General features: G+C 39.2%; 7 protein-coding genes across 13 annotated transcripts; 4 read left to right on the forward strand and 3 right to left on the reverse strand.

The window, feature by feature from the left end:
• Positions 1-266: 266 nt before the first annotated feature.
• LOC135167282 (heat shock protein 68-like) lies at positions 267-2,637 on the forward strand. Its single transcript, XM_064130315.1, has one exon. The coding sequence runs from the start codon at positions 347-349 to the stop codon at positions 2,270-2,272; it is 1,926 nt and encodes a 641-aa protein (XP_063986385.1). The 5' UTR covers positions 267-346; the 3' UTR covers positions 2,273-2,637.
• A 321-nt stretch (positions 2,638-2,958) lies between these two features.
• Positions 2,959-5,866, forward strand: Arp3 (Actin-related protein 3). The gene is made up of 5 exons (XM_064130326.1): positions 2,959-3,126; positions 3,321-3,501; positions 4,119-4,748; positions 4,864-5,082; positions 5,180-5,866. The coding sequence occupies exons 1-5, from the start codon at positions 3,083-3,085 to the stop codon at positions 5,357-5,359; spliced, it is 1,254 nt and encodes a 417-aa protein (XP_063986396.1). The 5' UTR covers positions 2,959-3,082; the 3' UTR covers positions 5,360-5,866.
• A 372-nt stretch (positions 5,867-6,238) lies between these two features.
• Positions 6,239-8,785, reverse strand: LOC135167285 (ribosome quality control complex subunit TCF25). Its single transcript, XM_064130320.1, has 2 exons — positions 8,527-8,785; positions 6,239-8,167 (listed from the first exon to the last, which is right to left on the reverse strand). Exons 1-2 carry the CDS (start codon positions 8,656-8,658, stop codon positions 6,476-6,478), a joined length of 1,824 nt encoding a protein of 607 aa, XP_063986390.1. The 5' UTR covers positions 8,659-8,785; the 3' UTR covers positions 6,239-6,475.
• A 115-nt stretch (positions 8,786-8,900) lies between these two features.
• On the forward strand, positions 8,901-14,674 carry LOC135167281 (protein HBS1). 2 transcript variants are annotated; one of them, XM_064130313.1, is made up of 8 exons: positions 8,901-9,140; positions 9,466-9,531; positions 9,749-10,042; positions 10,369-10,407; positions 12,484-13,263; positions 13,464-13,662; positions 13,721-13,926; positions 14,076-14,674. In XM_064130313.1, the coding sequence occupies exons 1-8, from the start codon at positions 9,098-9,100 to the stop codon at positions 14,528-14,530; spliced, it is 2,082 nt and encodes a 693-aa protein (XP_063986383.1). In that variant the 5' UTR covers positions 8,901-9,097; the 3' UTR covers positions 14,531-14,674. The 2 variants fall into 2 exon arrangements, with proteins under 2 accessions (XP_063986383.1, XP_063986384.1); XM_064130314.1 differs by having other exon boundaries at positions 10,372-10,407.
• Positions 14,556-15,622, reverse strand: LOC135167296 (selenoprotein K-like). The gene is made up of 4 exons (XM_064130341.1): positions 15,480-15,622; positions 15,317-15,401; positions 15,140-15,223; positions 14,556-14,942 (listed from the first exon to the last, which is right to left on the reverse strand). The coding sequence occupies exons 1-4, from the start codon at positions 15,496-15,498 to the stop codon at positions 14,849-14,851; spliced, it is 282 nt and encodes a 93-aa protein (XP_063986411.1). The 5' UTR covers positions 15,499-15,622; the 3' UTR covers positions 14,556-14,848.
• Positions 15,538-23,811, forward strand: LOC135167280 (regulator of nonsense transcripts 1). 5 transcript variants are annotated; one of them, XM_064130311.1, is made up of 5 exons: positions 18,957-19,204; positions 19,861-20,324; positions 20,448-20,960; positions 21,580-21,790; positions 22,372-23,811. In XM_064130311.1, the coding sequence occupies exons 1-5, from the start codon at positions 19,179-19,181 to the stop codon at positions 23,558-23,560; spliced, it is 2,403 nt and encodes an 800-aa protein (XP_063986381.1). In that variant the 5' UTR covers positions 18,957-19,178; the 3' UTR covers positions 23,561-23,811. The 5 variants fall into 5 exon arrangements, with proteins under 5 accessions (XP_063986382.1, XP_063986381.1, XP_063986378.1 ...); XM_064130309.1 differs by adding an exon at positions 19,402-19,595 and having other exon boundaries at positions 18,959-19,204; positions 19,861-20,960; XM_064130310.1 differs by adding an exon at positions 19,413-19,595 and having other exon boundaries at positions 18,959-19,204; positions 19,861-20,960.
• LOC135167284 (mitochondrial DNA helicase) lies at positions 15,798-18,745 on the reverse strand. Of its 2 annotated transcripts, XM_064130319.1 has the most exons (4): positions 17,969-18,745; positions 16,913-17,830; positions 16,409-16,754; positions 16,119-16,334 (listed from the first exon to the last, which is right to left on the reverse strand). In XM_064130319.1, the coding sequence occupies exons 1-4, from the start codon at positions 18,222-18,224 to the stop codon at positions 16,268-16,270; spliced, it is 1,587 nt and encodes a 528-aa protein (XP_063986389.1). In that variant the 5' UTR covers positions 18,225-18,745; the 3' UTR covers positions 16,119-16,267. The 2 variants fall into 2 exon arrangements, with proteins under 2 accessions (XP_063986388.1, XP_063986389.1); XM_064130318.1 differs by having other exon boundaries at positions 15,798-16,754.
• Positions 23,812-24,354: the final 543 nt, after the last annotated feature.

Genomic DNA, 24,354 nt, shown 5'->3' on the forward strand with positions numbered 1-24,354 from the left:
CACTCGTCCCGTTCTAGAATGTCTTGGAACTCCGCCACAACGTGAATTAAAATACCCCACAACATTATGGTTTTAATTAAATAAATGTCAAAGAACTATTTTTTCATTCCCAAAAGGATGATTAGCATTTTTGTCAAAAAAATAATAAGGAAAGTCATTAAAAAACAAAAATTGCACCGCCCGGAATTTTCTCGATTGTTGTGGAGTCGTCCGGAATGCCCTCGCGTAGTGGGGAGAGTCGAGTGGGGAGTATATAAGCCGGCCGCCGTCCCTACCCAGGCACCAGTTATTGAACAAAAGTCAAACGAGTTACACGAGTGAGAGGAGTTAAAAAACAAACAACACAATGCCAGCAATCGGTATTGATTTGGGTACCACATATTCCTGTGTGGGTGTGTGGCAACAAGGAAAAGTGGAGATAATCGCCAACGACCAGGGCAACAGGACAACACCATCATATGTTGCCTTCACTGACACCGAGAGGTTGATCGGCGATGCAGCCAAAAACCAAGTGGCGATGAATCCAGCCAACACTGTGTTCGACGCTAAGAGGTTAATTGGCCGAAAATTCGACGACCCCAAGATCCAGGCAGACATCAAACACTGGCCATTCAATGTCATCAGTGATGGAGGAAAGCCAAAGATTGAGGTTGAGTTCCGTGGTGAGAGGAAGAGGTTCAATCCCGAGGAGATCAGTTCCATGGTCTTGACAAAGATGAAGGAGACAGCTGAGGCATATCTCGGTGACAAGGTACGTGATGCAGTCATCACAGTTCCAGCATATTTCAACGACTCACAGCGTCAGGCCACCAAGGATGCTGGTGCTATTGCTGGACTCAACGTACTCAGGATCATCAATGAACCTACAGCAGCGGCACTCGCCTACGGTTTGGATAAGAACTTGAAAGGTGAAAAGAATGTCCTCATATTTGATCTCGGTGGTGGTACCTTCGATGTCTCCATCCTAACCATCGACGAGGGTTCACTATTCGAAGTCAAGTCAACGGCCGGTGACACACACCTGGGTGGCGAAGATTTCGACTCACGCCTTGTGGATCACCTGTGCAAGGAGTTCGAGAGGAAATACAGAAAGAATCTCAAGACCAACCCGAGAGCATTGAGGAGACTACGAACAGCAGCTGAACGAGCCAAACGTACATTGTCATCGAGTACAGAGGCTACAATCGAGATTGATGCGCTCTTCGAGGGTATCGACTTTTACACCAAAATCTCGAGGGCCAGGTTCGAGGAGCTGTGTGCTGATCTCTTCAGGTCTACACTTGAGCCAGTGGAGAAGGCACTTGCTGATGCCAAAATGGATAAATCATCGATCCACGATGTTGTTCTCGTTGGGGGCTCCACCAGGATCCCCAAGGTTCAGTCAATGCTGCAGAACTTCTTCTGTGGTAAGCAGCTGAATCTCTCCATCAATCCTGACGAGGCAGTGGCTTATGGTGCAGCAGTGCAAGCAGCTATTCTAACCGGCGAAGGGGGTAAGAGCTCGACTCTTCAGGATGTACTTCTTGTCGATGTCGCACCCTTGTCACTGGGTATCGAGACAGCAGGGGGTATGATGACCAACATTATCGAGCGCAATGCTCGCATCCCGTGCAAGCAGTCTCAGACGTTCACCACGTACGCTGACAATCAACCTGGTGTTACCATTCAGGTCTACGAGGGTGAACGTGCCATGACCAAGGATAACAACTTGCTTGGTCGATTCGAGCTCAGTGGTATTGCTCCAGCACCGAGAGGTGTACCCAAGATCGATGTCACCTTTGACCTCGATGCCAACGGTATTCTTCATGTCACAGCCAAGGACACAGCCAGCGGTCGCAGCAATGATGTCCGAATTACCAACGACAAGGGCAGACTCTCACGAGAGGAAATCGATCGCATGCTGGCTGAGGCTGACAGATATCGTGATCAAGATCAACAACAAAGGGATAAGATAGCGGCTCGCAATCAACTCGAGTCCTATGTTTTCTCGGTTAAACAGGCCGTCGAGGACAGCGGAGCACGTCTGAGCCAGGACGATAAAGACAACGTCAAGAGACTCTGCGATGATACCATCCAGTGGCTGGATAACAACACCCTGGCTGAGAAAGAGGAGTACGGTCACAAACTGGAGGAGATCCAGAAGCAGTGTTCACCCATCATGATGAAGATTCATCAAGGTGCAGGTGGACAATCAATGCCTCAGGATTGTGGAAGCCAGTTTAGACAGGGAGATAACAACTACTCTGGACCTACTGTTGAAGAAGTCGATTGAAAGCTGGACTTTCTGAGGATTTCATTGATTGAATTGCAACGTTGGAGACTGAGACCTACACATATACCTGACAGATTTATTTATTTTCATTCCATTGCTGTATGAACTGGTAGATTTTCATCACTAAACGAATCAGATGATCCATTTTTTTTGAGTATTTTTTTTGCAGTTGAGTAAAAGCTGTTTCATTCGTCGAGCCATTGAAAATTGAAATTTGGTTATTACAGAGTACAATTTTTGTGACGCGAGGTGTGAAAATTTTAGTTGACTATAATGAAAATTATTGTAAAAAGGTGGATTATCTGGTGATTTTCCCCTTGTGATAGATGAAAATAAACTCGTTATTTTTTTTTTATAACAAAAAATTGTCTTCTCATTTTACCTCAAACCCTCCCAATCCTCCTGACTCCAAGAGAAAAAAAATATATAATAGATTGGAAAAAGGATTAACAATTTTACAAACAAGAAAAATGGGGGAAAGAAGTTAAGAAATATTGGATAGAAAAATATGTAAGAAATATTTGCATTAAAAAAAAGAGAAATTGAATCAATATTTTTCTTCTCTTTACGAAAATCAAATGAATAAATTTATTCACTCCACACCAGAGTTCATCGACGTCGTGTGCGAAGTAAGAACAGCCACACCGATTCGACTCCTCGAATACACACATTCGAGATCCGCTAGTTACGTATAGCGTATGTACATCTATGTCAGTGTAAAAGGTGTGTTATTTGTGTGTTTCGTCATCGTGGTTGTCAAAACGTCTGTTAAAGAATTTAATTTATAGAGATAATCAATCGTTAAACAAAATGTTAGGGCACCCTCCGGCGTGTGTTATTGATGTAGGAACAGGGTAAGTTTGTTTTTATTACGTTTAATCGATTAATTTCATGGCAATGAGATGGTGGGCTTGAAAAGTGAGGCTAGGAAGTGACTAACACCCCTGCAGCGATAAGTAAAAGCCGATTCGTTACTATTCGGTTGCAAGGAATCCTGCAAAATAGCCAATTATCCGACTGTGTGAACAAATGATGGAAAATCTTTCAGGTATACAAAATTAGGATTCGCTGGTAATCGTGATCCACAGTTGACCATTCCATCGGCGATAGCCATCAAGGAAACCGCCAAAGTCGGTGATAACTCGGCCAGGCGTGTGACCAAGGGCGTGGAGGATCTCGATTTTTATATCGGATATGAAGCATTTAATTCACCTGGTTATTCCATCAAAGTGAGTGGAAGTACCTCTTAATGATCATATTGTAATTATGAATATTTCCAATTTTGTTCTGCTTGATCTTTGCGAATGAAAGACTGGAAAGTTTCGTCGTCTTGTGATAGCCAAACTTCCGGAAAAGTTAAATAATTATCAGACATTGAAGTAATTTCAGTTCGTTCAGCTCTTCTCCATAGTTTTATTATGAATTTGTACTGATAATGGAAGTGATAATTGCAACCGAGAAATTTTCGTGCAGGAAAAGAGATTACGAAATGAAATTTTGCAACAGCTCATTTTGCTGATAATGCCACAATCGATAAGGCTTTTCGCAGCCTCGCGATGACGAACGATAATGATAAGCTAGGGATCTAATAAATATACTCTATGTCAAAAGCTTTGGAGAATATTTTTTAACAATAGATGGGTTTGTTCGTATTCATTTTGGTGTAATCGATTTTTGTAAAATTTAATTTCAATGAGGCTAATTCAAACTTCATGATCGAAAATGCCTGATCATAGTGAACATGTGGTCTGTACGAAACTGTAAAAGATGTCTGAAGATCATTGATTGATTTGCTTAAAGAAAATTTTACTGGAATTTATTATTGACGATGTAACAATTTCTCCAGTATCCTGTTAGACATGGACTCGTTGAAGACTGGGACTTGATGGAGAGATTTCTTCAGCAATGCATTTTCAAGTATCTAAAAGCAGAGCCTGAAGACCATCATTTTCTCCTCACAGAGCCTCCCCTGAACACACCAGAGAATCGAGAATACCTCGCCGAAATAATGTTCGAGTCCTTCAACGTTCCGGGACTGTACATCGCTGTCCAGGCTGTCCTGGCACTGGCTGCCTCCTGGACAGCTAAAACCGTAGAGAATCGAGTGCTGACTGGTGTGGTAGTCGACAGCGGGGATGGCGTTACTCACGTAATTCCAGTGGCTGAGGGTTTCGTCATAGGGAGCTGTATAAAGCACATTCCAATTGCTGGAAGAGATATAACTTACTTCATACAGAGTCTCTTGAGGGAACGAGAAGTGGGTATACCACCAGAACAATCACTCGAGACTGCCAAAGCAATTAAGGAGAAGCACTGCTACATTTGTCCTGACATTGCCAAAGAGTTTTCTAAGTACGATGCCGATCCAACGAAGATAAAACAGTACACGGGAATCAATAATATTACGCAACAACCGTTCAATGTTGACGTGGGGTATGAGCGCTTTTTAGGTCCTGAAATATTCTTCCATCCTGAGGTAATTTCTCGTTATTTTTCCTCGAGTGTCTAAACAATATTTCCGAAGCTAAGGGAGAGCGAAATTTTGATCATTAGATTTTCTGAAATTCTGAAATACTTGATGATATTCTCAGTTTGCGAATCCTGATTTCACAACTCCCCTGGTTGAAATTGTGGACGATGTCATCCAAAGCTGCCCCATCGACGTGAGAAGACCATTATACAAAAACATTGTTCTCTCTGGCGGATCAACGATGTTCAAAGACTTCGGGCGGAGATTACAGCGGGATATGAAAAAAATGGTTGATACGCGACTGAAATTGAGTGAAAAATTGAGCGGTGGTCGCATAACGGTAACTAAATAAATTATTCTTCATTAAATTCTGCGAGATTAGTCCAATTTCATTGGGATTAATTCATGTGCAAGTTTTTATATGAATTTATTTTCAGCCAACTGCCATAGACGTTCGTGTAATTTCTCATCCTAAGCAGCGTTGTGCTGTTTGGTTCGGTGGTGCTTTGTTAGCCAATGAACCTGAATTCTATCAGGTGTGCCATACGAAAAAGGATTATCAAGAGTACGGGCCTGGTATCTGTCGTTTCAATCCAGCTTTTCGCAGTCTCTTGTAAATTTTCAAGTATTCAGAATGGAAAAAACCCTACGAACAAGTGAAATTTTAGCTAATCAATTTCCATAATTTTTCCACTTTTTTTACGTATATTTTTTATGAATTTTTATGCAATCCGTTGCTCACCAACACTGAGTATTATGTCATGTATGGAATATCATTCAACTGATGCTATTTGAGACGAGTGAAAGTTTTTTCAACGCACATCAAAACTTAAAATTACTCGTTTTTTGTTAAATTTGAATTCAATTGGGAGGAAAGAAACTAAGATTAATTAATAGTAAGAGTGAGTAATGACGACAAATATTCATGAATTCAGGTCAATATAAAAAATTTCCATTTCCGAATTTAACGTATAATTGTAAATAGATGTTTCTTGGGTTTTTGGTAAATAGTTATGTTGTGTTCTGATCTTTTGTCATTGAAAGCGTTCAATGTCTGGTATTTTATGTCGTATAATGAGGATAACATGCAATGTCAATAAAGGTTTTCATAATTTATCGAAAAATTGAAATTGTCATTCTCTTCTCGACTTTTCATAAAAATCATTTTGTATTATTGTGTTCAAAATGTTAATGGAATTGTACAACCAGAATTGAAAAAGAAAAAAACATAAATAGTCCTACGCACATTACAGTTTGTGTAGAGTTATTGTTTTGCCAAACATTCGTTGTTCATAAATAAGGAATGAAAAATTGGTGAACTATTGAAATTCTCATTTGTCTAGAGCTGAATACATTTGTGGTTAAATTGGAGCACGTAATGTATTATGATTCCCAACAAAACTTATTTTTTTTTAAAGGAATTACCTGGAAATTATTTGGATTTTTGATGGCCATCAAACTGCAAGGACTTTTGCAGATCAAAGATCAATCAAGTGTAGTTTTCCATGATTGTTTGATTTATTCTCAAAAACTACAATAACCATTTACATCCTCGTATGTTCATTATTTACACAACATGATTGATATCGCTCTTATTCCCTGAAAATATTATGCATCAAATTAAAAAATCTAAAAATATTTAAAAATGAAATTTAAAAAATTCCAAATTTCTTTCTATTATGCTTTCATCATGGGACGTCCTGATCAATAATTATCTATAATAAAAAAGCAAATTAATCAAACTCTTGTCGAGGATCTCTTTCGGCTTCCTGATTCACCTGAGCTTCAGGATTAGCAACATGTCTCTCCAGATCACTGAATAATGAAGAAACAAATAAAGTAAATAAATTGGTATTTCCATTGCTCGTTCCAGCCGGACCAGTCAGCCTCCTGGTTTCAGCCCTGGTGTAAATGTCAATGGAATCCTGAGGTGGATAGGGATCATGCGAGAAGACATGAGCTTGCACCTGATGAAGGTTCTGAATAATAGGCACTTCCTTTAGATCTAAAAGCGCGATGTGCCTCAAGATATTCCTTGGAGGTTGTCCCTGATACCTCATGCTTCTTTTGCTCTCACAGAAGTTGGCATACTCATCCCCAGCATCGATTGCATCCATAACAGCAGTGACATTACTCTCCAACCAAGGTAGAACATCTGTATCTTTCCAGAGATGAAAAACACGAGCGACGTAAAGAGTCTGGAGTTTTTCCAAAGCAGCACTGGTCGAGCTTTTTGCTCGGCTTCCAAAATAATCATGACCCAAAACTCTCGTGTCAGTGGATACTCCGCATTTGTCGAGCAAATTGAGAAGGACTCCTGGAAACATGAAGAGGGCCTCCTGCAGCATTTTATCCGCACGTTTATCACCAATACGATAATAAGCTAGGGCTAGGCTGTAGGCAATATTAGGCAGTTGGGTAAGATTCCTCTCGGCGTTCCAAAGATTACAAAAGTCAATGAACCATTCGTACTCCCTTGCTCTCAAGGCGTAAAGATCGATGCAGAGAACCACTGCTGTTGGATCACCAACGGGATCCAGGGACAGAAGTACTTTGGCAAGTTCTAGGCTAGTTCTGTAACAAGCTCGACCCCCAATGAACGTAAGGTACTTGAACAAAGCGAGAAAGAGGGATCGATTCGTCTGCATTTTATAATTTAATCTGCACTTGCCAGTTGTCAGGTTGAAAAGTGGGTGAAAAGCACATTCCAAACAGTGCACTGCTCTTTGAACCAATTCGGCAGCCATCTGCAGATCCTCGTTGAACTTGCAGACATCAGAGAATTGTAGAAGGGAATCTACGTGACAGGGATTTGCATTGATAATATTAACGATAACTTCGGGATTTGGATTCTCCACTGCCAGGAGAAATTTCTCCTGAACCTGTCTGTATGCCGGACTGTGAACAAACATGAAGTATTGAAAACCATTGGTCGATTCCGTTCTTTCGTCAAGGGTCATTGAGAGGCCAGCTGTGCTCATTGGGAACCATTCGGAGATCGTTGTCAGCCATGTTTTACGAAGGTGACTCGTTCTACCTCGTCCTTTAGACTTATTCTGGTCGCCTGGCAAAATTTTACTGCCACAGAGTCGTTTTAATTCGTTCTGGGGGTTCAGATACTTATACTCAATCGCCATGATATTATCTCTTGTCTTTTCCACCGGCTTGTGATCAGATTTGCTGAAACCTGCGACAGGCTCTCCAAGGAGCTTGTTAACTTCACGTACACTTCGCTCGATTTCGTCTGCCTCGTCTTGGGAGTCCTCTCCTCTTGGAGGCTCCTCGGATTTTGATTTATCTTTCTTCTTCTTCTTCCTCTTTTTTTTTGGTTTCACTGGACTCGGCGTCGGCGACTCTGGCGTGGGATCTGAATTGAGATTCTCTCCATCTTCTTCTTTAGCGTCACTATCGGAGTCGCCATTCAGCTGAAAAAAAAAATATTATCATTATCATGAGATCTCTAGGGTGAAGTAGTTGAAATAGTGTTCAACAGTAAATATTAGCAGAACTTGACTGAAAAGTGGATTGGAAAATTTTCTATTTTGTCTCGTCCTATCTGAAGAATTTTCCACGTGCGATGATGAATAAAAATGTGAGCATTACGTTCTAGACCTTTCTATTGCTTTTATATTGGCAAGGGATGATTTTCAGCTAAGAAAAATTAATCGAAAGCTTCCGTCGATATATGATACACTACTCATAACAATAATAATTGCATTAATGCGTAAATATGTGATATGCTAATTGGAATGATTTCATCTTAAGCAACTGATATAATATTTACCAAATTGAACATATTGAAGTGTTTCGGTTGTTTATCGCTAACGATTGGAAGTTCATTGTCTCTTCCGTCTTCGTCATTGTCCTTGGAAGTTACAGCCTCCCCGTAGACTTTACGCAAATATCGGGTGGACATTTTGACAGTAAATACTCAACTACACTTGATAACTATCATATTTCTGGAGTTGAGTAATTCAAAGGTTAGAGCTGGTAGATAATGATCTCCAATTGTTGCCACCACTCATGATTTGAGGGCGTTTTGTGGCCACTGTGAGTACTACTGTTGTCACGTGGCCAAGGACATTCTGGTGAGTCAGACAAGGACAGCATTTATTCGGCCATCTTTGTTGAATACATGTGACAAACGGAGTCTCCCCCCCCCCCACTGTCATCTGTTTTAAAAAATTCGTCTGCTCCTCTTCCATTTTTAACTTCTTCTGTTTCCATTCTCTATCAGGTGTCAAAGAGAGCAAAGTTTTTACTCTCCAGCTGTGCAGTGCTCCGTTCTAACCGAATGTTACCGATTCCATTATTTTTAAACAAAGAGGTCGAGAGAGAATAAATCGAATACAAAAATGTCGCGACATCGAGATGTGAGAGCTATGAAATACTCCGATGGTGAGTAAATCAATTGTATTTAATGCACATAGAGAGGTTAGGGGGAAAATAGTGCTCACATCTTTGGAGCATGCATTGTTAGGACAACGTTATTTACATAATTTAATTTATAGGATTTTTTTAATAATAATGAGTCAATTACCCGTGAATTTGGTTTCCATTTATTTCTTTCGATAGAAATATTAGAATGAATGCCAAAACTAAGTTGACAATGGGAGACTAAATAATTTATCGGATTAATATTGTGCAATATCATACAATAATAATAGTAACATGAATAATATTCATATTGTTAGTGATGGACGTATTTTCTGACGTTTTTTAGAGTATGATGGTTATGATGACGTTTATGGCCATTCTGTGGAAGATGATTACTGCATATCCCCGAGCGGTAAGTGTCTAGTAATAAGTTACATATATTTTATAACAAAATGCTTAATTAAAGACGTTCTCAAATTGATTTGTGCATTATTATCCACACAATGAGTGCACTCTTTTTCGAAAGGTCAAGGGAATTGCGTCAGAACCTGCTAAAAGGGATATCATACTAATTATCTCGTTTGGAGTATTGCCGAAAATTAAATACGAGTGTGACATTTATTTCACAGCCGAACAATTTATGTTTGATCGTAACAAACAACAGAATATCGCTTCGTTTTTCACCGAACCGGATATTGAAGAAGACAACGAAGAGGAGGAGGAAGCCTGTGGAACTCCAAAAAAGCCGGAACTCTCTGAAATCGATACTGCTAAACTTGTATCATGCATTGAAGTCATTAGAAATGTTATTGGTGATTCAGTATCTGAAGCAGAGCTTACAGAGAAAATCATGAAGGCTGGCTTCAATGCTGAAGTCGCTCTCGATGAAATTCTGAAGTCTACACCCCAGAAAAAGGAATTTCGTGAGTGTTTAGTGGATTATCGATATTCATATGAGGCATTCTCTCGGAAGTGAGTCATAGAGTGATCGTCTTCCTCTTCAAAATGTTTTTTTTTATTGGAGACATAAAAATTGATTTTCGATTTTGTTCAGAGTTTTCCGGCTGGTAGTTTGTCAATTCTGATCTTTTTTTGTTTCAATATTTCAATAATTTTAGCTCTTCAATCGTAGAAAAATTGAGATCTATATCGACGAGGGTGAAGATTAACAGTTGGCTCGTTGAATGTAGAATACCTCACATTCATAACGATGCGGTGATTACTGCTTAATTATTTCAATTGATTTTAGCAGCAGCAATGGCGAAGGACCGGGTGGACTCGCAAACAGGTAAGATTTTTTCACCAGAATCAATGTTTCTGTTGGAGTGGGAAAACTTGATGTGTCGATATCATTCGACTGATAAATATATCATTCCAATCAGATAAACTTTATTCCAAGTAAATCTTTAAATCAATTTAAACAGCCCATTATTCATATCGACGAAACTAACAGATAAATTGAACGTAATAAAATGTAATTATCTAGCATTTCGATAAAAAAAGTTGTCTTGAGATTTTACTGAACATTTAAGGGACATTATCTGGGAGTTTTACCACTTCAATAGAAAATTCAATTTCTTTAATTTGTATTTTTGATTAATTAGAATTTATTATTTTTGTGTTTCATGTTTATTTGATCGTGTAAGGTAAGGTTCCTCAGGAGTGCCTTTGCATTTTAAGAATCCCCTTGGCCCTCAACAAAGAATCTCTCTCGTGCCGGCCAAAACTTCTCCGTTTAACAATCCATTCAGTGTCAAAAATGCGGAGAGCCCTCTTAAATTCGGGACAACGAAATGTTCAGACGTTTCATCTGAGCTAAAATTCTCATCCCTATCTGCCCTTATAGCTAATCATTCCCAGAAGCACGCAAGCTCTAGTCTGGGAGGAAATAAAAAACCCTTTGGAACTTTGGCAGATTTAACTCAAAGTCATTTACAAGATTCGCGGCACCGTCCCGGCCGAGCTTCCAATTTTGTTATTCCAAAGCTTTCGTTAAAGCCCAACGATTCGATTCCTAAGATTTCTTCGCTCAATGCCAAACTCGGGGTGGAGAAAAAGACAGGTGTTTGTGAAAGTGTTGAAATCGTGTCACAAGAGCTAGTTCATATGGAGATATGTTCGGAAAGTGGGACTCCAGGAGAAAAAGTCATTAATCCCGAACATTCGACAGATAAGTCAACCGAAAAGACTAATGAATTTTTAATTGATTTGACGTCAGCGTTAAGGGAGACAAAAAATTTATCATTGAGTGAGAAAAAGAACTGTAAACAATCGAACAAGCACAATCTTGAAGATCTTTTCATAACGACAGGAAAATCTTGGCCGTCATCAATGGCCGTGGAGAGTTTTGATGCGTTAAAAGAGTGTGAAATTAATTTGAGTAGACTTCAGTTTACAAGATTATCGCATTCAAGTCAATCAGTCTCTTTGTTTGGTAAAATCTTGTGCAGAAAGTGGCGATCGAGAAAGCCATCCGTCAAGTCTCAGCACAAATGTCGAAGCAATCTTAAAATTTTTGATTTCTCCTCTCCATCTCCTGATAGTTTAGTTTTGGCTGGTTTACGAAGGAATTGATACACTCGCAGGTATATCTGGCCATCGGGTAAATCATTGTAGCTAAACTCGATCAATGGTGATCGGGCACTTTAACCCTTTCGCTACGGACGCATTCTCCGGCGCGCTTCTCTCGCTGAGTGAGCCGCGGCGCCAAAAGTGTGCATTTGCGGAACAACTGCAATCGTATAGCGAGCGTTAGGGGTTGGGTGACTATAGTCACCGCTCGTACATAGCGAGCGTCAAATGTTGGGTGACTCAAGTCACCGCTCGTGCATAGCGAGCGTCAGGTGTTGGGTGACTATAGTCACTGCTCGTAGCGAAAGGGTTAATCATGATTCTTTTTCACACCGCAAATTTATTGCGTTTATGCAACTATTGTATGAATTTTATTTTTATTTTATAATAATTCAATAAATTTTTTGTTACTGGAGAATTGAAAACATTCTTTGGAACGTTTTTTTCTCTTGAAAAATGTGAGGTTTAAATTTTGTAAATGTTAGGTCAGGGATGTCCAAGTGGTGATATTTGAATTTGAATGTTCATGTTAAATCGTTGGAAAATCTTTTTCGGTTCAAAAACCTTGAGAACTTGGTTTTGCAGAAAGATTAAAGCAATAGTAATTATGTGATAAATGTAATGTTCAAATTTTTCGGGAGCAATTTATTTGTAAAAGCTTCTTTAAAATCCTTAACGACTGCAGCATGACGTGGCAGATGAATGGCGACCAAATCTATTCCGAGTCTACCCCCTATTTATTAAGGTCTTCCCAGTATCTAGATTCCATATTAACAGCAGAGTAACAAATTAGGTGTCAAGGCATTGAAGCCAGTGGTGCAAGTATCAGTCTCATCAGCTATAAAAGTGGTGCCAGCGACCACTAAAACCGTGATAAAAGGCTTTAACCTGGGTGGAGAGAGTCATGAATTCCTTTCACCTAGAAATGAAACACCAAGATCCCAAAGTCCCGCATCATTGCCACATTCACCTGATCCTCGACGCAAGGATGACAGCAGTAAACGAGGCCAGGTTTCGACATCAACAACTCCAAGGTGTCAGTCGCCAATGGGAGTGGGATCTGGACGTGCAACTCCTGATACAGAGATACGAGGAAAGACACATGAAGACAAGAGGGATGTTACGTCGATTTACAAGAAAAATCGAGGGGATTCTAAGGAACAGTTGCATCTTGTTGTTGTGGGCCACGTGGACGCAGGAAAGAGTACTCTTCTGGGACGATTGCTTTGCGATCTTGGACAGGTGTCCTCTAAACTGATTCACAAGTATCAGCAGGAGAGCAAGAAAATTGGAAAGCAGAGCTTTGCTTATGCTTGGGTTCTTGACGAGACTGGGGAGGAACGAGAGAGGGGAATCACTATGGACATTGGCTACTCCAAATTTGAGACTGACACTAAATCGGTGACACTCCTTGATGCTCCTGGACATAAAGATTTCATTCCTAATATGATTACTGGAGCTACGCAGGCTGATGTTGCACTCCTGGTGGTTGATGCAACGAGGGGGGAGTTTGAGACTGGATTTGAGAGCGGAGGACAGACGCGGGAGCATGCCTTGCTGCTACGTTCGTTAGGTAATTATTCAAGGACGATATAATAAGAAAAGACTAGTCGGAAAATCCCAGACAGAGAGAGAGAGAGTGTGTGGAGTAAAATGAAAACAAATTTAGACAATTCAGTAGCAGTCCGGTGCACAGGATTGACCTAGTTCTCTTCTCTTTTATGAATAGAATGATCATTAATTTGTTTTACTCGGGATGTTTGCTGTTCACAGGTGTTTCAGAATTGGCAGTAGTAGTCAATAAATTGGATACAGTTGACTGGTCAAAAGATAGGTTCAACGAAATTGTTGATAAAATGAGTGTATTTTTGAAACAAGCTGGATACAAAGACAGAGTTACATTCGTGCCCTGCAGTGGACTATCTGGAGAAAATATTGTCGTATCCCCGAAAGCAGAAGACCTCGCCAGTTGGTGAGTGAAAGGAAATTTTCAGTAGAAATATTTGATTGATCTGTAATACCATTTTCAGGTACACAGGCCCAACACTTCTGTCAGTGATTGACAATTTCAAATGCCCTGAACGACCAGTGAACAAACCCTTCCGTTTCTCCGTTAACGATATTTTCAAAGGCACAGGATCGAATTTCTGTGTCTCAGGACATGTGGAGAATGGAATGGTCGCGGTTGGCGATAAAGTTCTTGTGTCACCTCACAATGAGATTGCTGTAGTTAAAGGTTGAATGTTTATTTTTATGACACAAAACCAAGTCCTTTCCTTAGCTGATTCTTTTCATTTATGATTGAACTTATTGGGCATTTTCTGCTGAATCTGACCTCCTTTACTAATATTCCTGAACTTATCTGTACGAATTCATGAATTTTAGGCATGCAAATCGATGAACTATCCACAACCAACGCCTTCGCAGGTGACCACGTATCTGTTACCCTGACTGGAATAGATCAACAGAACGTAGCTATTGGAGATGTTCTTTGTTCTTCATCGAGGCCAGTCGCAGTTACAACGTGTTTTCAAATTCACGTAGTTATTTTCACTGTCACTATTCCCATTACCAAGGGTCTTCCAGTGGTTCTCCACGTGCAATCTCTCGTGCAGCCTGCCGTTATCACAAAACTAATTTCACAATTGCACAAAAGTAGTGGTGAAGTGACGAAAAAAAAGCCCAGATGTTTACCAAAAAATTCAAGTGCTATCATTGAAATTAAAACTAACCAACCAATATGTTTGGAGTTATACAGAGATGTTAAACAACTTGGGAGAGTTATGCTGAGGGTAGCTGGAACGACAATTGCTGCTGGACTCGTGACAAAAATTAAGTGAAGATTTTTAAGTCAATACATTGTAATTTTTCCTTTGGCAATCAAAATATATTCTTCATACTTTACCAATAATTTGTGTCTCGAACATTTGTAAAATAGTTACATCAATATTCTAATCATAAATACAAAAAATTTTCAAAGTTTACCACCAGTTTTATCTCTTTCTATCAAATTATATATTTATTTCTAAGAAATGCGAATTGGAAAGTTTTCTCCATCTGGTCAGGTGGAAATGATATCTCTTGTGGTTCTTACATTTAGGTAAATAAATGGCCAGTGATTCACCGAAAAATTTAACTGGTGCAAGAGATATCTTACTTCAGCCTCCTCTACAACTACTGCATCCACCAGGCATGTTCATAGTACCCTTGGTATTGATGCCTCCAAATTTCTTGGAGGGAGGAGGTGGTGGACTGTAATAATCATGAGTATTATTAGACTTCACAAAGTGGTGGACACATCTCATACAAAACTGTACACAATTTTAGTTCAGAAGACTACATCAAAAAACGACTGATGAAATAGTGGAAATATTTTCGATAGGGTAAGACCCACGATGAATATAATTTTTTTATAACTTTGAATGGAATATGTCTGGCAGAAGTCTTACCCAGATCCTCCGGAACCTGGCCTGTAGTTCCTGGTGTATCCTGTGCCATATTTAGTCGTGTTGGGGCTGATTAATGTATTGAAACTGAACATAACCCACAAAAAATCAGCAACAATTAGCAACAATATATTTATCTGATCACAAGAGACTGATTAAATATTCCTGTGGGTGACTTACAACATGGCAATGGCCCAGAATATTCCAGTGAAGAATCCAAAAATGCGAGTTATACTCCATGGCTGAATTTCACGAATACTTCCGTCTGAATAAATTTCACAACAATCATAGAAGCGTCAGTAGCAGCTGATTGTCAAGAACCAAACACAATAGAGTATCTTACCTCCAGAAATGTAAGTCATCTTGGAAAACTAATGGTCGAGGACACGTATTCACGAATAATTTTACTTGTCAAACGCCACTAGTCCTGGGTAATAAAACACGTAATCACAGAGAAATAAACAGCGTAGGTGATGATTCTTTTGACGCAAACAATTCATTTTTCATGCTCGATCGAGAGGCGAAACCTCATCCTCCTCAAGGTGAGTGAATCTACTTACCGCAGTCGCTAAAACAGTGGAAAGAAACAAATTTAAATTATCGAAACTTTTATATTTTTCATCCCATCGTTTACAGCAGTAGGGATCAATAATTGAAAGGATTTTCTAGGGGAGGATTAGATTAATTATGGAATAACTGATACAGATAGAATTCTCACAGTTCAACTGCAAAATTCCTTGTCCAGAAATAAATTATTAGTGACGTATCATTTAATTTTAATAACTGGATAAATTGATGAGCAACAAATTCCTCAATCCAAAAGTATGGATTTTCTAAAAGTCAATTGTACAAAATATATTTCTCGTCAAATATTTGCAATATGATACATAATGGCGGAATCACTGTCATCTTTTTTCCTTAAATTGTTTGTCTTTTCCCTCCTCAACAGACTCTTCACTTTTGCTTTTCTTTTTCTGTTGATAACTGAGACTGGCCTTATCGAAATCCATCGTCATAACTCCTAGATCTCCACTGTATCTATTTTTGGCAATTTGCAGGTACTTTTTACCCCTGAGACTCGTCAGTCTTTTGTCCTGAATGATGAGGATATTATCAGCTTCCTGGCTGGCTTTAGCCCCTCCGAATATCGAAGCTGTGGTCAAATCCTCTTCCACACGTTCTTTCCTCGGATGAATGACTAAAGTAACGTGACAATTATTTTTTGTAGCAAATGATCGAAAGGCCGAGACGATAACGTCCTGCCTCCAATACCTGTCGAGGTGCTTAGTGGCTTCTGACATTCCCATCATAAACTGAACATTATCAATGATGACATGTGCTATGTCGTGAACATACGTTGCATGCTCCACCGCTTCCATCACAACTGCTAAGCTCTGCTGGCCGTGGAATGTCATAAAATATATTGGGAGCTTCTCAAATTCGTCTGCATAAGTATTAAAATCCTGGAGATTCTCCGCCAGTGATACTCCAGCCATTTGCTGGAGCATTGTTCTCGCCAGCCTTGTGTTTCTGATTTCAAAACTACCCCAAAGGGTATTAACACCCTGCATTGCAAGGTCCAGGGAATATTCACTGATGAAAGTTGTTTTTCCTGAGCCTGAAAAAATTAATTTATTCAATCATTAGAGATGTGTTTCAACGCTTCCTAAATGAATAAGCGTAGAAGCAGTTTAAAAATTACCTTTACAAATACATCACAATTACCTCGTTTGACACTTCACCATAAAATTTATGTAGAACAAAAAACGTATTTACCTGTTGGGCCAGTCAGAACCGTGAACTCTCCTCTTCTATGTCCCTTCAAGATTCTATTTAATGTCGGATATCTGCTCCACTTGACCCCCTCGACCTTATCGATATTCTGCAGATCGCTCAAAATGTCCTCCCTCAATGCGTGAAACGTTGTGATACTCTTATGCCAGATGGGCTGTGCCTCATGAAGGATATTCTTCAAATTATATCCCCTGACTGCAGCCACCTTCGGCCTGGGCTGATGGTTCGTTGGTCTCACAAAAAAACACCTCTTCTCGTTCAATTTCTTTGCAAAATGCCTCGCTGAGTCCCAGCTCGTAGGATCATTGTCAAACCAGAGTATTAATTTTTTAAAAGGCTCAAGGATCGGTAGAATGTGAAGTGGCAGATGCTGGAGCCCGTAAGGAAGGCAGACCACAGTGTTGGCTGATTTTTCGGCTATTAAAGCCAGTAAATCTTCTACCGAGGGAACGACGACTGCTGTTCCATCAGTTTTTGTCTTCTTCTCTTTATAAATTATCAAACCATTGGCACCAATACTCGGCACAGTTTTCTCGTTGACGATGGGACTAAATGATAGGCATTTGTATCCAGCGATTTTATTTCCAATTGTCATCAAAGGGAAATAAAATGATGATTCAGTATCCTTGTAATGACAGCCTAGTTGGTCCATCTGACCTTGTGTTACTTTTGGAAATGCGTAATTCGTGATTAACTCGTTATAACTATTTTCTGACAGCTCAGAAATCTTTTGACAGGATTCCATTGAATTGATCCATTTTTCTGTGAAATCTTCTTCAATATGAAGAGTTTGTTTTATCGCTGCCAAATCAACGTTCTTTGCAGATTTTTGCGGTCCTATTATCCGGGACAAAACGTCCCAGAGACCTGTATATCTACATTTTGGACAGACGAATAATCCTGGAAAATATAATACAATAAAGTTGATTTACAATGGCCGGACTGGATTTAAAATATTTAAAATTTGATCAATTAAGCTATTATTAAAGTAAAATTATCATTGTAAAATTACTCTCATGATTTAGCATCTTCTCTCACCTGTTGTCTTATTTATGTACAATTTGGTATCATGGTGTTTATAACTATCACAAATGGGACAGTTGATAACAATGCAAGCATGTCCCTCTTGAAAATTGACATTGTACTGTCGCAAAGTCGTTTTTATACGCCCAGACGAGGCTGGTGATAATCCAGGAGTCACTTCATTATGAAAACAACGAAACTTAGTCCGGCATTTCCACTGGAAAACCCGCTGATATGTAAAACAGCACCGGAGAACAGACTTTAACAGCATAATTTATCTCATTATGAAATTAAAGCAAATCATCAACTGTCGTTGCACCACAACATTTTACAACGAACTTATTTTTCATCACTTTTTAGCAAACAAAGAATGGGCGGTTAAATTTGTGTTGACCTACGTTCTCCACGTGGGTACTCAAAATAAATAATTAGGGCATAGCTCAAAGAGGATTAACTGAAGTAGAGGCTCAGTTGTGGGGGTTTGAGTGACCCCAGTGGCATCGTAGTACCTCACCCCGGAGGAGGCAGGGCGCCACCCGCAATTCTGAACCCGCAATTGACCTCTGTATGTCAAAGGATCCACTAATCAATAATTATATCAATTAATTATCGAACTACAAACGATTCTCTATCAATAGGGAGTGGTACTATTAAAAACCGCTTGTTACTAATTGGCCGGTGAAACTCATGTTCGATATTTATTTATTGAATGACAAATGAGCAACTAACAAACCATTTTAAGCACAGTACAAACGGGTACAAGCTTAATACAAACGTTAGAATTTGTTCATTTTGCGAAAAGCAATCACCTGTTGGATATCTTCATCTGAATCATAGGAGTGGGGTGACTTCCAATGACACAAGACCATTCGCTTGTGACCGGCGCAATACAATCGTATTAAATAGTCTGTCCCCCCTGCTCCTAATCCCATTCACATTCACTTTTCCCACCTCTGCAATTCAGGAAAGATTCGTCAGTTTGTCTTTACCCAATTGGCAGTTTCACCATAATGTAGAATATCTTCACAGCCGACAGAGTTGTAAAGGGGAAGGCAATCAGTTTGTCATTAAGTAGAACTCGAACTGTAGTGAGCAGACAGTAGAGTCAGTGATTCCCACATTTTTTTGGTAACAACAGTTGTCATACAGGGATTTTTGTGAACGATTCTGTTTAGAAAGTGTTGCTGTCAATTAATGAGTATTAAGCTGTCAGAGAACGATTAAAATGAGCTCCAGCACGCCAACAGACGGGTAAGGGTTATGACAAAAGCGAACTATCACGACGAATGAGTTCATTTTATCACTTATTTTTCTTTGTTTTTTTTCGTTTCAACGTTCTTCAACATTTTGAGTTGCTTTTGTTTTTATTTTCCCTTTCGTTCACAACCGATCGTCCTCCTCGTAATCGTTTTTACGTAGTAAATTCTAGGAAATTCATGAAATTTCAGAAATATTCTAGAACGGTGACAGGAGAGACTATGAGATCATACGAAAATTTGATGGCCCTATCAATCGATAAATTCCCAAAATTTGTGTCTATAACAATTGAATCACGTACTGGAAAAATCATATTTCTGATTGCTCGTGTGGATTATGGGGAAGTTTGACATTGTCAACAAGCGGTCTCCATGGTACCGTACGGGTCTGTATGGGTTCCATGATCTATTCTAGATCTTGTGGTGTTTTGTTGCCCTCACAATTGAACGCTTGAATTTAACAAATTGCCCTAAGAATACAAGCACAGAAAATTATGTCGCTCGGATTATTTCCTCTAAAAAGATCGTTTAACCCAGCACGTCCCTGAGACCGAGCAAAATGCTAGCGACAGAATTTAAATTGCGAGGAAGCGATCCATTACCACAGCCATCAGAATATCCTCTTAATGAATTTTTAAAAATTGATTTTAGAACCTCTGATAGCAGTGGATGGACAACATGTGTTCTCTCAGAAGAGACAAATTCTGATTCTTCAGATTACGCTACCACACATATCGCAGACAAGTTATCTGCAAGCTCCGAGATACAAGAGAAGATCCCTCACCTGATGCTGGACGAATTTTTATTCCATGTTTTGCGCTGGAAACCACGATGGCTTACTGGTGACCAGAGCAATGAAGAATCTTCTGATCAATTTCAATCATCGAGGCCTACCTCATTATCTTATGAAACAATTGAGGATTATTGCAAAGTCATGCTTCCGCTTTTACTGCTGGAATTTTGGCAGGTATTAAAGAAGGACAGGGACGATCAAGAGAATGAGAGGAAGGACACGGGAAATGAGATGGGAAAGGGAAAGAGGAAGGGAAAGGAAGAGATGTCACGGACTATAACTGCCACCCTTGAGGATGAGATATTGGGGAGTGCACCGAACGGTGATTATCCATTTTTAATACTTAGTTTGTCTGCATCTCCAACCGCCACAACAAACTATCCAGTGCGAGGGGATCTCGTGAAATTTCTAAATAATAGAGAAGAAATTTTTGGCTACATTCAAGACTGTAAGAAGGTTAAGACGGTGCAAAGTTCTTGGTCTTCATTCGTTGAGCTACAATACTCGATGAAAACTCAAAAGTTAAAGTATAATTGGTCTTCCTATGACACCTTAAAGTTGACGACTGTCTACCCAATGGGAGCTTATCTGAGGTTTGTGAGGGCTATGGATGATCTGTCCATGTCACCGCTCTTTCAGCCGGTGATGACACCAAAGGTTGAGGATTATGAGTTGCCACAGGCTGATGTTTCCAGCACATTTCCACTCATAAGTGGGCACACACTGAATTTTCGCCAACAGGAAATTGTTGCAAGGATCGTGAAAACTGTCCGTCAAAATAAGCCAAAGATAGCTTTAATTCAAGGGCCTCCAGGAACGGGAAAGTCCAAGGTTATTCTTAATATCATTTGTGAAGTTCTGAAGAGGAAGAATACCAAACTTTTGCTATGTGCCCCATCCAACAGAGCTATTGATGAAGTTGTGGGGAATCTGATTACTGTGCAGAAGGAACGAGAAGGTAAGAGATATTTCGTATAGATGTGGTATTCCACTTAATTTTTCAATGAACTTTACGACAGTCCATCGCCTGATAATTCAACACTTGGGCAGGAATCCTTTATTTTCTCTTCCTAAGTTAGAAAAATACAATTGTGAGGTTTTGAAGAAGTTTACTGAAGGAGTAGAAAATTTCTTCGAGGGTACAGATTTTTATGAGTCATTGAATAATGATAAAAAATGGGAACGGTATCTTTTTTCCTTTCAGTCTTATCAATCGTTTGGAAGAAAATCATAAAAAAAGCAAGCGGATATCCGCTGTCATTTTGGATTATTGACACATAATTTATAGGGGAAATGTTGATAAAACTTATCTGTTCAAAAATACTGCGAACAAGACGAAATATTTAAGATTGGTCATAGAATAAAAAAAAATAGGGAAGAGATTGTTCATAACTTTCGCTGATGTGATACAAATAATTCGGTATGCGGATGTGATCTCTTACCGGTGTCGACTTAAAAAATATTATCATTTGAGCATTGAAAGTATTCTCAAAATGTTTACATCTGCATGGAATGAATGGCTATTATACTAACAATCGTTGTCTATCACTTGGTTAAGGTCAACAATAACCTTTCAGGAATTATGGATGCTTTCACAATCGTCAGAATCGGTCGTGACGAGAAAATGGGTGCTGAAGTGCAAGAAGTATCATTGTCATTCCGCAGTAAAATGGTTCATTTCAACCCTCGCATGCGAAACATGATAGAAGCCCAAATATTGAAGGATGCTGATGTAATTGCTACGACTTTGTCCTCGTGTTATACATTTCAAATGGAAAATATCTTTGGGTAATGCATCCAAAAATTCATGCGTAATTTTCAAATTTTATTTTTTAATCGATAACAATTGTTGAGGGCCGATTCGTGTCGATATTTTCCTAATTATCAGTTACGGGAGAACATGTTCCCGTTGCAAGATTTGCTGAGCTACAAAAAGTGGTTCTTGACATTTACGTAGATGGTTATGAATGTGATTTTTTTCTAAAAAAAACAAATCATATGATTACGTTCGAAATGTTTTTCTGAAGAAATAAATCAGCTGTGAAACTTACATTTTCCCTCTGCGAGTGTATTCTCGAATGCATAGATGAGAAATTAAAAAAATTATCATTTTTTTTTTGGTCATTGGGGTTCCGCTTGATATTTCTTTAGCATTGAATATGAAAGTCGAATGAAAAATATTGGATACCTATTTTTTCTTTGAGAAAATAATTTAATTCTGACGTGAGAATGCACTTCTTTATTTAATGAGCTCAGCTTCCTATTTTTTTTCCGTAAATATTTGCCTGAATTTTCCCCTCACCTTTAGTCCTCAAAATTAGTTTCCCGGAAATATCAATTAATTAATTAATTAATTAACCGATTTCCAGAGTGGATGGTTTGAATATACCAGTGTGCATCGTCGATGAGGCAGCCCAAGCGACAGAACTAGGTACCTTGATACCTCTCATGCTGGGCGTGAGCACTCTCATTCTCGTAGGGGATCCAAAACAATTACCCCCAACTGTATTATGCGAAAGGGCAAAAATTAACGGGCTCGTCGACTCCCTCTTTTATCGTGCCAAGAAGAACTTCGACAACCAACAGGGTGATCCCATTCTGATGCTCAACACTCAGTACAGAATGGTGGAGGAGATTGTCCAGTGGCCGAACAATTTCTTCTACCAGGGAGCTCTAAGGACAGGATCAAACGTTTTTCCATTGCCCTTCACCAACTATAAAATTATTCATCACCTCTCCCCGCAGGATGGTAACGATTCGAACTTGGGAGAAGCGAAATTAGTAGTGGATATAACTTTTGGAATGGTGGTTGAACTGGTTAAGAATTCTGCGAATACAAATGTCAGTATTGGCATCATAACTCCGTATCGAAAGCAGAGAAAGGTCATTCTGAGTCTATTGAAGGACCGTTGTGATGCCCATGCACCCAAGAAAAAAAATATTATAATAGCTAAGGCCAGAGATGTAGATGATAATGATAACGAGACCTTAATTGACATACTAAAGGATTTATATCTAACTGATAACATTGAATTTGATGATTGGGAGGACAGGCTGTCCCCGGAGCCCACCGACAAAACAAATGTTTTACAAATCTCCAATCAGGATGGAAAGGACCCAGAGGAAAAAGACAATAAGGAGAATGAAGGGAAGAGTGTTGAAGATAGTGGAAAGGCGGAAGAAAAAGATGAACCGGCTGAGAAGAACCTGGTGGAAGTTGATGAAGATCCCAGTCCCCTGTACTTAAAGTTAAAATCAATTCAAGTAAATACCGTAGACAGCTTTCAAGGGCAGGAACGTGATATTATTATTATGTCTTATGTTAGGAGCAAAGGCATTGGATTCCTTAACGATCCTAATCGATTGTGTGTCGCTCTAACGAGAGCCAAACATACATTAATTCTTTGTGGTAATTTCAAGACTTTCACATACTATCCCATGTGGAACAGTCTTCTGACAGATGCTGAAGATCGCTCCGCGTATGTTAGACTGACCTGTGATGCCAGCCCTGAGAGTATTATGGAACATGTGATAGTTGGCGAGGATCAGAGGATATAGCACAAGTTGTTTTTTATACCAAAGTTTCTTTTTATTTTCTTGTTTATGTATTTCTTATTAAACACGATAGACTCGAGTTTCATAATTCAATGATGTTGAGATAAAGATTATATGAAATGTCATTAATATTTATCAATATTTTTATATACAAAAGAGAGAAAAGTTGACAAAGAGAAGGATGAGATTTATTGTTTGAAGTTTTTTGTCGTGAGTTGTGAAAAAATAAAATTTGATGTTTCTACCATGAAAAATAGTCGAGGCCCAGTTTTATTCATTAGTTTAGGGCCCAACGAGGCGCTCCGGAGTGAGGAAACGAATTGAACATAATTTTCTGACACTTCGATGACTTAAGAGTGGCAGATTTTGATACGAAACTGTTGATTTAGCAGCGAACTTTGCTGCAACTTGACAGCCACTAAAGTTTATGATGAATGTAGCAGCAGTTTTTCAGTATAACGTGTTATCATTTCCTTTTTATTGAAGATGAAAAAAGGAATTAATTAACAGGGAACATTAGTGGCAATATATCGGATAAAATGTTCCATAAATTATCAGACACCTGTCATACATGCTGACAACGTCAACAATTCATTTGGGGATAATTTGAGAAGAATTTCCATCGATAATGACCTTTACGGAATTAGCAACCCTCTCGGTTTGCAGATTTTTTCGAAAAACAATCGAGGAATTCATTATTTATGGAGTAATATCCTCTCCTCACCACTCAACTGTGGAAATAATTGTAGAACAGTAACCACAAGAAGAGGGAGTCAAGGTAAAGGTAGGCGTGATCA

The sequence above is a fragment of the Diachasmimorpha longicaudata genome, chromosome 11 (genome assembly GCF_034640455.1).
Source record: "Diachasmimorpha longicaudata isolate KC_UGA_2023 chromosome 11, iyDiaLong2, whole genome shotgun sequence".
In the NCBI taxonomy this organism is placed as follows: domain Eukaryota; kingdom Metazoa; phylum Arthropoda; class Insecta; order Hymenoptera; family Braconidae; genus Diachasmimorpha; species Diachasmimorpha longicaudata.